The following is a 12,098-nucleotide window of genomic DNA, read 5'->3' on the forward strand; positions in this document are numbered from 1 at the left end:
TATCTTCTTTTGATAACATATTACAAGAACATTCTTTCATGTTTTGTTCAGATTCAGATTGTTCTGTGGAGGACATTAAATATTCTTCATCTTCTATTTGTCCTAATAAAGAGGTATCAGTAGAAGTTTCAGAAGAGTTATCATATATTTGTATGATATCATATAACTTATTTCTAATTGATTCTTCTAAGATTATTGTGTCAATTTTCTTTTTCATTTTACATTGGCTTTTATAATGGATAACTTTTCTGCATTTTTAGCATACGGGTAATTTTTTTCTACCTTTATGATTTTTATATTTGGGAGAGAATCTCTTTATAAATTTTTCTTTTTTATATTTTTTATAAGATTTCTTGTCCTTCCTTTCTGACTTATGTTTTTTCTTTTTATGAAATTGATCTTTAGATTTTTCTATATGATATCCGAATTGTTCACAAAAGTCTCATAGTTCTTTTTTACCCGTCATTTTCTGTTTATTTAATTGCTTTTTTAATTTCATATCAGTGCATAAGGTTAATCCTTCTGTACATATTTCTATAGATAATTCTCTTAATGTATAGACAGAATATGGTATGATTCCTCCATTCTTATTTTTTAATCTAGTTTTTACTTTCTCAACAAATAAATATGGTAATCCTGCAACAAATTTTTCTTTCCAATGATCCTATTGGTTATCTTCTCTACTTAATAGTCTAGAAAAGAAAACATCTTTGTACCATTTATAATGGGATAGGGTTGGACATCGCAAATTAGATAATAAATCTTCAGATCGGACTTCAAGTAAGGCTGTACTCCCCACAAAATGAAGAGTGATGGTGTAAATGAGAGTATTCACAACATTACTTTCGGAATATAATATATCTTGATTATTTTCATTTTTAGCAGTCCATTGACGAGTATTAGTAAGAATTTGTTGTTTGGTATTTTCAGGTAAGTGAAAATCCCACCAACCTCGAAGCCATCCTGTGAACCCCCAGATAATGGCTTTGGCAACTTTGCGTACCATTTTGCATGCATAAGCATATGTTTAATGGTGTCTAATATATGTTGTTCAGACAATCCATCTATATTCCAATTCACTATTGATCTTCCAGAATAAGAAATATTTTGAGCTATTAAGTCTTTTTCGAATTGTATATCTACAGGAGTAAGTCTATGATGATAAGGTCTTGCTGTCAATGGTTTCCATGACTTTCCATATGTTATCCTTTGAATGTTATTGGTATCTTGACTATAACTGTTTTCAGCAAAAGCTTCTTCCATATTTTCTATTGTGTCAGCTATTATGGGTGTCTCGGCCTGCAGAGTTAAAGTAGATGATTCAAGGATAACTTTACCTTTTTGTTTTTTATCTTGAATCTCTAGTTTTTTATCCTGAATTTCTAATTGAGATAATTTTGATAAGGTCTTATTGTCTTCTCCCAGTTTAAATCTTTCTTTATCAAGTGTTGGAGGTGGTTTAAATAAGACATTTTTGGTTTCTTATATGGGTATAGGTCTTAACATATTCTCAATTTTGGATGCCTGCTTTCCTAATGATTGCATATATAGATTGGTGTAATTATTTTGTTTTATCACATGTGGAATTAATTCAGCTTTATGTTGTACTATTTCTCCTATAGTCATTTTATATAGTGTAATTTTTGTTTCTAATTTTAAGTCGGGATTTGATCTTTTTATAACAATACTTTTTTCAGGGGGATGGATACTTGTTAATGTATTTCCATCTATTGTCTTATATGAACTATATTGACTTTGTATTGTATTTACTTCAAAATTAAAAATATGAATTTTTCTTTCCTTACATATTTCTCTTAACCATACAAAAAATCCTTTATTATAGTGTTCTCTTTTTCATGCCTTGTTATATTTTATATGGAATAATTCTACCAATCTAAGTTGAAAATTTTGTTTATACCAAGTTCTAATTGCCTTATTTTCTTCGGACAGATAATCCAGTTCAATAAATTGTTTATTAAGTCTTTTTTCTTCCTGGATAGTTAAGACTTGAAAATCCAATAATAATGTTCAAATATAGAATGGAGATCATCTTATTTTGGAACCATCCTACATTTTTCGATATTACATCGAGATCATCTAATCTTTAGAAAATCAAATTTAATTTGTAATGTGAATACTAATTTGTTTGATCCCAAAATTCCGTAACGCGAACATTCTCCCACAAATATCATTTGCCCAAGGAAGGAATTGTACATACCCCTATGAAAGTATGATATTTGAAATCTTAAAAATACTTATATTAATGCACCCAAGATCCAAGGCATAATAATTTCCTGACAATTAAACAGATCCTCTAGGAATAGAAAAAAATAAAAGAACTGGATATGAATAGATAGAGAATGTCCCAAATAATAAACCATTGCTCAAGAGAGAGAGAGAGAGTGAATGCTGTACGTTTCAAAATCAAGCTCCAACATTACAAATATACAACGCAAGCACCCTTTTCCACTATTGCACATATTCCTTTGCAAACATTAATCACCCACACCGAGTCCTAAATCTCACAAGCCTCTATCACATTAACTCTACTTACACAAAGAACCAACACCAATCAGATCTTTTATCACTGAATTTTACATGGGATGCTCTCTCTCCCTCTCTCTCTCAAAACAGTTTTACATGGGATGCTCTCTCTCCCTCTCTCTCTCAAAACAGGTTTTTTTTTACTAGTATGATGGCGTGACATTTTTCTCATGTTTTGTTCTGGCCATATGTACCAACTACCAACACACCTGGAAAAAAAGAAAAAAACAGAAAGAACTCATTCAACATTCTGTTCAGTAATATTTTACTTGTAAGACAGACAAAGCCTTACTAGATTGAAAGGTCGGATAAAAGAGGTCTTACTTATCATAGTTTTGACATGAATTAATCAATATCTTTCACTTCAGCTTCAACGTCTACCACTGTTACAGAAGCCTTTCCTGAAAAATAAATCTAACAAAAAAGTCAGCAACAGTTAAGCTGTCGCTAACATATACATAAACGCTACCACAGCCACTACTTGATTTGCCAATTAAATCATTGGACACAATTCACCAAGAAAAAGATAAATCAAAACCACGATTGAAAGGGTGGCTAATGGAAACAAAAGGAGCAAAGAATAGCAGCAAAATGCTCAGATAAATGACACACACACACACACACACACACACACATATATATATATATATATATATATATATATATAGAGAGAGAGAGAGAGAGAGAGAGAGAGAGAGAGAGAGAGATGCCTTTCTCAGATGGACCTCGGCGCAGAAATTCGCTGAAAGGTTGTCCAAATCTTGAGTGCTGACCATTGGAAAACTTAGCAGATTCTCTCACAAATTCATCGCCCTTGACTGCAAATCCGAAAGATCCCCTTAAAGCATATATAGCAACTTGAAACTGGGGAATTATAACACCCTCCAAATATCCAATAGATACAATGAATTCTAGGAATACCCCCAACAACTTGTCTTACCAAGAACAAAGGAAAAAGCAATAAAATATATGCCAATAACATCAGCAATGGTCTAATAGAAACTAAAAGGTCACAATGAATATATGATCAATCGTGTACTCCATCCATCTCCCAATCAACTATGGAGGTAGTTTGCAGCTTCTGTTACTTTTAGCACAATGGATTAAACATCTAAAACAACCGGATAAGTCCCCGAGCAATCAAATATGGCTTGCAAGTTACAAGGACACTGACATGCTAGTGGTGTCAGACTGACAAAATGCGTCTGAGATATCCAAATTGTCAGACAACAAGAGAGAGAGAGAGAGAGAGAGAGAGAGAGACATTAATAGAGTACATATTGTTGTATTAATTTAGCTTTATTACTACCCATTACCTATTTGTCTCCACTCCCATTGAGCATATTTCATTATAAATTCCAATTTTTCCATGAAATATTATTTCCATATGCAAAGTCTAAAAAGCAGTGTTTAGAAAAGCGGCCCTCCTAGTGCCTAGGCCGGCCAAGGCCCATCACCCAGGCCTAGGCAGGCAAATTGGGCAGCCGCCTATGGGCTTGGTGGCCGCCCTAGAAAGAGGGGCATTTTTTGTTTTTTTGTTTAAAGACAAATATGTAAAAAAGGGGTTTAGATTCATATCCAACCTAAACACCACTGGAACCATTTTAGAGAGATAGAAACCTCAAAAAGCGTAGTATTTTGTGATTTTCATAGAATGGAAGAGTTTCTCAAAGTCCTGAGAATCGATCCAAACATCACCCAATGAGATTAGTTTTGCTTGTGGAGATTTTTTAGGACAATTAGAGGGGTGTTTTAGAAAATTTTGAGATTGGAAAACATCTCAAAGGTGAAAGTTTGAATATCAATATCTTGTTGTCTTGGATTATATTTTTACTGTGTATATGGATTATGGAGTGCATGGAGTTTGAATTATGGTATGGACAATGGGGCATAATCTAATACTCTAATGTCTAATGGTTCGAAGTTTGAGCTTTGATTTTTGAATTTGAAATGTATGGAATTATGGATGAATGGATTTTGAATGGACTATCTATATTATATAGTATTAATATGTTATATGTCTCAATATGTATTTTTAAATTTTTTAACCAAAATCTGACCCGGATTATATATTATATATTATTAATGTGCTATGGAAAATTGTTTCATGCGAGCTGGACTGCATTTCTACATATGCTGTCCAGAAGTGTAAAGCATCCATCTTAAAGATGGATGCAAATAGATGGTCCATCTAAAAACAATGGAAACTAACGGTCCAAATGTTTTCTTAATAGAATTATTATTTTTAATATTTAAAATTTATTTATTTTTACAGATTAATCTCCATGTTAAAAACTATATGTTCTCTCAAAATTAGGATCACATTCTATTTCAAAAATAAATTTATTATGGAGCCCGCATTTCTACATGTGCAGGCTTGGTCCGCATGCTAATCTCATCCATGTGTTATATGTCCCAATATGTATTTTTTTATTTTTTACCCAAAATCTGACCCTAAAACAGTTTGACAGTTAGACATCCCATGCTTTTTATTCTATTGGGGCCTAGACCCCCCAGCTGCCTAGGTGCCACCCGACATTTTTTGGAACATTGCTGAAAAGGCAAAGGGATATCAGAAAGTTGCATTCAAAACAAGAATGGCAAGTTTTGTTTTACCTGTGAAAGGCTGACTACAAAATGGGCATAGTTGCTGTCCATCCTTTAAAGAAGATCTATAGATAGAACAATTAGTTATACGCAATAACTGAAGGAAAATACAGAATAGGAGACAACTAGTTTAGCAAGGATGACAAGTTTAAGAAGGCAAACAACTTACTTGAATATCTGAAAATCATTTCCACAATTTGGGCACTACAAAGACCAACACAAGTGAGAAAGTTAATACCATAATGGAGAATCATCACAGAATAAAGAGAAGCACCACATGTGAATGCTTAACCCATAAAGCACATTAAGTAGAAGGTGAAAAGCTGTCCATCAGCTATAGGCTAAAACCAAACAAAAAAAAGAAAAGAAAAACAATAGAGAGAAATTCAATATAGTGATGCTATCTTTGATTCATTGTGACCATGAAACATGAATAATTAGTTTCTTACAAAATAAGCAAACTCACTGTGGGAACATGAAACTCATCAAATATGGAAGCAGAGACATCGGCAGGATAAGGGTTGTTTGAAAGGGGCTATATAGTGAATTCTTTTGGTGATTCAAAGTTTTGTTAATAAACTCGAAATGGGAATTGACTAATTAGGTTACGAAAATGGATATATACTTGTAAATCAATTTCGCGATGATAAAATTTACTTTGTGAATAAAGTCAAACTCAACTTTGATGGGTACTCTACTCACTTGGAAACACAGGAAGGGCAGTAGCAGGACAAATTTTCAGGACAACCAAGGTTCTACTCATTCTCAGGACCCATTGGCACTCCTAAATCACCATGTGTTGAAGCCCTTGCCCTTTGACAAGTATTGAAATTATCCGATAGTAACTGGAGTTATGACATAGACGGTTTCTATTATTTTATTAATTTTAAGATATAGAAGTTGGGTTTCAGGTTATTTGGTCTTTTATGGATTTAACTTAGGGTACTTGTGTCTTTTTCAATAGTAGAGAATAGGTGAAACCCTAAACCAAGTAACCAAAACCCTAAACCAAGTGAGGTGAAACCCTAAACTCTTATCTTAAACCAATATGAAACCCTAACTCAGTTTATTTCGAATGAGATAAAAACCCTAACCCTTTTTGTGTGAAGGATCCATAGTTATATGGCAATCACAGAGTACACGGGTATAGGATTATTAGAAGATATAAGGTGTAAGACAGCAAGGCAAAATAATAGGGATGGAATATGAAAAGACAAGATGAGGCTTAGAAGTACTACACACCATAAACATATCATTTCATTATAGCTGCTGGAACTCTTACAAAGTGCTTGGACTGTAACTGCCTCAGAGACTTATGACCTAAGGGGACTTAAGGTGACTCATGGGGCTTTTGACTTCTCCAAGCTCTGCCCTCCATCTTCTATGAGTTTCCCCTTTTATAGACCTCATAGACTTGAAATTCTCTTAAGTCCGTAAAGGAGTGGTGAGGGGTACTCACATGACTCCAAAGAGAGCTAAAGCAGAACAAGACAAAAGAAATCACACTTATTGTCCCTTATCATGGGGTACAAACCTAAAGGGCAAAAGGAAACAAGACAAAACAAATCACACTCATGTCCCTTATCATCGGGTACAAAGACAAAAGCAAAACAAGACAAAGAAATTAGGATTTTTCCAGAGTGGTTTGGGACATTTGTTTAGGAATTGGCTATGGGTTTTGGCACAAGAGGTGGTTATGATTTCTCTTCTTATGGTGTCTAAGGTGTTTAGGAGCTATAGGTTTGGAACATTGGTCCAGTTTAGGAGCTATAGGTTTGGAATATTAGTCCAGTGTAGGAGATTGTTTTGGTATAAGATACCATTTTTGGAAGGAGATTCTGAAGGATATCGTATCCTATCAATAGGTCCTTTCCAGGGAGGTCTGACCCAAGGATCTGGTGCTTGATTTTGCAATCTGGGAACAGTTTAACGGTTATGGGTTTGGAGATTTTATCAATAGTGAATTTTTCTCCATTTGCTGCTTTGAAGATTTCGGTAGATTTTTCCAGTGGCTTGGTGGAAGGATCCTTGGGTTTAGGATGGACATTTCTGCGCCGGTGTCAAAAAAATGCAATGACAGGTATAGGTTTGGCATATTTTTTGGTGAAAATTTGGACTCGGGCATGGGGTGTTTGGTAGATGTTGGCTATAGTGGGTTCAGAGGGTAGGGAAACTAGAAAAATGTGGTTGTCAATATAAAGGACATCTTCATCTTCTTCTGTTGAGTAGCCAATGGCAAGCAAGGATGAAGAGTTTTCTTCATCATCTAGGGAGAATATTGATTCAAGGTCAGCTTCATCATCGGGGAAATGTTCAAGTAATTTTATCACTTTCACTTTTGTGCTTCTTTGGGCAGTTTTTAGCAAAATGCCCAGGTTTCTTATAGATAAAACACTTGTTAGAAGATTTTCCTCTTCTGGCTTTTTTTCTCAAGAACCTCCAAGATTTCGTTTTGTTGTCGGAAATTTGTTTCTTCTGAAGTTGTTTCCCTTTCTGAAGTGGCTCTGTTTCTTGTTTGAGCAATCACAAGTTTTGGAATCTGAGCATTGGAATTGAAGCGCTTTGATATTGCATGCACTTTCAACTTTTCTCGCTGTGGACTCAATCTGGTCAAGGAAGTTTTTGTTTGCACAGCCTTTCCAAGGCCAATTTGGTGTCTTGATAGCGTAACCAAGGGTTGCTTGGGGTAAGGCAATTCCTCTTGTTGTTAGGAGTTTGCTAACTTCATCTCCTAATGGCTCAGGAAGAGAGGTTAGGTAGGATTGTTTTAGGGTAAGATCATCAACTCCTCCTATCACATAGTATCTTTTGGACATTGCCACAAAATGTTTCATCAGTTGTTCTGGATTGAATGAGCAACATTTGGCCCCTAGGTATTCGCCTCTTGCTTGGTCAACATAAAGCTGGGTGTCTCCAAGAAATTCTTTGTGAATATAGGCAATAAAGGTCTATATGTCCACCTGCTGCACAGTTGGAGTTGCCTATATGGTCCAAGGCTATTGTACTGCTCCCTTAATCTTCTAGTTGTTCTTACAATGAACTTTCAGATTACTGACTCTGTAGTTGCTCCTAGGAGTTGCGATTCCGTTGTGCACCATGCATACATTTCTAGTAAGCGATCTCTCCACTGGGGAAAGGGAATGTCCTCAAATGAGAACTGCTGTTTTTTCTCAAAAAATTGCTGGGTCTTAAATTTCTTTATAGTTCTCCCATGTCACCAGCATCACTTTCAAGATCTGTCTCTTCAACATAGGGCATCTGTTCTTCCTGTTGCTGAGGAGGATCCTCATTTTTCACCATAAAATTTTGCAGGGGAGCACTATCATTCTGATCATACAAATAATCAGCACTGTGTTCAGAAGAGGCATCACTTGTTTCTGGCTCCTGGTCATTATGGTTGCTTTGGATGGTTCGTAGCAGGAAGTCTATGATGGGGTTTTCTATATGTTGAACTTCGGGGGTTTGGTTTGAGGGAGAGGGTTGGTTTTGGAGAGGTGGATGTTCTTGGGTGCTTTTTCCTTTGTCTACAGTGGTGGATTTTGGAATTTGGGTCGTAATATCTTTCTTAGGCTTTTTTGGGTTGAGGAGGTTTGTGGCTGGTAATGAGGAAGGTGGGAATATCTGTGAAGGTAACGATGATTTGAAAAGTGAGAAGGTTGGTCTGTAAGCAGAGAATATTGGGAGTTTGGTTGAGAGGGTTTTGGGAATAATGGTGGGGTGTTTGGTAGCCATTGCTCTGGTTGGGTAGCCATTGCTCTGGTTGGGTAGCCATTGCTCTGGTGGGGTGTTGCAAGACAGTTGTTGAACTTTGTGACAAGTTCAATAAGTTCTTCATGGAGTGCCTAGATGTTTTCTTTGATTTCAGAAATCATACTCACATTTTGCTGGATCTGTTTGGCTTGTATTTCTTGGTTGGAGAGGATTTTGGGGAGGACTTTGTTTTGGGCTAGAGAATTTTCTGATTACCAATTCAGGACTGTTTCGGCCGTGGAAATCTGGTCCTTTTGCCCTTGTGGACCAATTGGTTGTGGGATTTTTTATTTTCCATGTATGCTTTGTGTTGGTATGTTCAAAGTCTGTGAGTGGGGGGAAAGTCTGTGAGTGGGGGGAAATCCTTGGAGTAGTCAGGAGAGAAGGATGAAAACATGTGGCATTCAGGGGTGGTAATTGGTTCATGATGAATTAGTTTGAGGGCATTTTGGTAGTAAGGATTCAGGGGTGGCTTGTATTGGTCTGCCTTTCTTGGTGGGTCATGAGGTTGGTAGTCTGATGGTTTGGCTTTTGGGTGTGAGTTTTTGGGATTGAGTACATAGCAATGTTATCAAATTCTCTTTGTTTCAGCCGAAGCCTTCGGTTTTAAAGCATAACCCGAAGCGAAGAGAAGCGTGCTGCTGAAGCTCTGGTCAGATTCGGGTCTGCTTCGGCCGAAGCTTGGAGCTACTTCGGTCAGAAAAGAAATACCTATATAAAAGCATTTTTTTTTCCATTATTGTTATATATTTTACATATAAATATGTAATTTATTCATATAATATGTAATTTATTTATATTAAATTAAAAAAAAAAGTCCGAAGTCTTCCCCCGAATCGGTTGAAGCACTGAATTGCTTCATTTTTCTCACCAAACAGAAGAAGACTTCAAAGCGAATTTGACAACATTGGTACATAGTACTAAAAATGACCGGATGCTCCTGGTTCTCCAAGGGTACCAACTTCTAGGTCACCAATCTCATATCTTTTTTTCATTGACTGCTGGGAGCTTTTCTCTTTTTTTCTTGGCTTGGGGTTATCCTCTTCATCAGAGATTGAGAGGCAATTAATACACTGGCAGAATGGATTAAACCATTGATGGCCATCTTCTGATTTTTGTTGATATATCGGCAAGCCTTCATGGTTAAAGGCATATACCGGAACAATCATGTGCATTTCAGAAGTGGGAAATATTGGAGGCCTTGCATTTAATGGAACAAATGTGGGAAACTGTATTTCAACACTGCTATCTTGTTTTCTTGTAAGACTAGGATTCAAAACTTGTACTAGCTTTTCTTCTGGTACATGAAGCTTTTCATAATCAGTGATCCATTTTTCTGGTAGAAAGGAAATTAGCTCGGACTTGGGACGGTGCCTTGGCACAAATGTGCAGGAAGGAGAGCCAAGGGTGTCAACATTTATGAAAAGGGCTCCATTGTTATTGATGTTGGTAGGGACAGAGTATAATTACCCGAATCGCCTATGAGGGTAGCGATTCCGTTTTGGAATCTCGATTTGGCGTTTCTCCCGATTCTAAAAGAAAGGAATCACGTTTCCATTTTTTGCGGAACGCAATTCCACCTAGTTTAGGATTCTCGATTCCTAGATTGCTGGAATCAAGATTCCATATCGAGGACTTTATGATTCTTAGCTATACAAGAATGCGATTCTGTGATTCCAAATTTTTTGGAATTGCGAATCCATGTTGTTTGGAATCAAGTTTCTATAACATAGACATCGTGATTCCTTGCTACACAACAATGCGATTCTACTTATGCTGAATGTTGATTCAAAGTATTAAAGAATTGAGAATCCATGTTGTCGGGAAGCAACGTGAGCGTAGGGAGAGTAGAAACCCTTCAATGTGTGCTCAATCATGAGTGAGCGCAACATGTATGAGGGAGTGAGAGAATTTGAAGTTGTTGCACACGGCAATAAAATCAAATTTTAAAATATGAGTAATATGTGAACAAAGGGTGAGAGCAGAAACCCTTCGATGTGTGCTCAATCGTGAGTGAGCGCGATATGTATGGGAGCGTGAGAGAATTGAAGTTGTTGCACACAGCAATAAAATTAAAATTTAAAATATAAGTCAAATGTTAAATTTTTTATTTTCTTATTTTCTAATTTCCATCATTCATTCCATGTTACTTTTTAAGAACTCTTACCGAGAATAAATAATACTAAAAAAATATGTTACTTCAAATTTAATAATGTTTGGTAAATGGTGTGGGTACTAAACTACTAATGTAATAATATTTAATATATGATCAACACCGTCATTTCTTCAAGTTGAATAAGAGGATAAAAATGCTTTTCTTTAAGTAAAATAAGAAGATAAATAAAGATATGAGCGAAGTGCCCTGTGTGGTGTTTTAGTTAAATTAATCATTAAATATCAGAGAAATTGACTAAAAATCGAATAACTCAATTTTTAAAAGTCAAAAGACTCAAAACCACATTTAAAAAAGAAGAATTACTATGTCATGTATTTATTTTATAATTCAAGGAAAGGAGATAAAGGGAGATTGCCCTTGTTCTCACTCATTGTATGGAGTAAACTAGCTCCAAACCTTGTAGCAATAGGGTTATCGGTAGACCGCGCCCATTGTATGGGATTGTCCACAAAGATGTCATAAAGGTTGACATTAGTATTCGGAGTCTTGGACTGAGTATATACATACCAAAATTCGATCTTGTAGTAATGAGTAAATTTATATATTTTCTCAATACTTCTCCATATACCGGAGGGAATTGGTTCGCAATTCTAGTAAGGGGAGAATATCGATTCCAATATGGGGAGAATCACGATTCCGGAATGGTGAGAATATTGATTCCAAATTGATGGGGACAACGATTCCAAAATTTTTGGAATCACGATTCTTTATTTTTAGGAATCATGATTCCATATTTTTAGGAATCACGATTCCAACAACTACCGAAACAAGTGGGGTCATGTGTGATTCCATATAAGTATGAAACGTGATTCCAACATTAAGGGACATCAATTCTTGCAAATAGGAAACACGATTCCTAATTTTTGGAATCGTGATTCCAAAATAGTGAGAATCATTTTTCTCAAATCCGAATCGTATGGACAACGATTCCTAGATTCTGAAACTTCTGATACACATGATTCCGCGATTCCGTTTCCTAAAACGTTTCGAAATCACAGACGTTTCCGACAACTATAGGATA

General features: G+C 35.8%; 1 protein-coding gene across 2 annotated transcripts in view; it reads right to left on the minus strand.

Annotated features, from left to right (window-relative positions):
* Positions 1 to 2,398: 2,398 nt before the first annotated feature.
* The window catches only part of LOC18431587 (uncharacterized), a 63,531-nt gene continuing 53,831 nt past the window's right edge, over positions 2,399 to 12,098 (minus strand). For both annotated transcript variants that reach the window (XR_016049497.1, XM_088858470.1), the window contains 5 exons: positions 5,321 to 5,355; positions 5,161 to 5,216; positions 3,255 to 3,362; positions 2,869 to 2,945; positions 2,399 to 2,753 (listed from right to left, as the gene is read on the minus strand). Coding sequence is in view for 1 of the 2 variants with exons in the window: in XM_088858470.1 (XP_088714596.1) it covers positions 2,890 to 2,945; positions 3,255 to 3,362; positions 5,161 to 5,216; positions 5,321 to 5,355 (255 nt within the window). In the remaining variant the exon portion in view is untranslated. The remainder of the gene's footprint in view (positions 2,754 to 2,868; positions 2,946 to 3,254; positions 3,363 to 5,160; positions 5,217 to 5,320; positions 5,356 to 12,098) is intronic.

This window comes from Amborella trichopoda, chromosome 2 (genome assembly GCF_054954075.1).
Source record: "Amborella trichopoda isolate Santa Cruz 75 chromosome 2, AtrichopodaSantaCruz75HAP2 v2.0, whole genome shotgun sequence".
Lineage (NCBI taxonomy): Eukaryota > Viridiplantae > Streptophyta > Magnoliopsida > Amborellales > Amborellaceae > Amborella > Amborella trichopoda.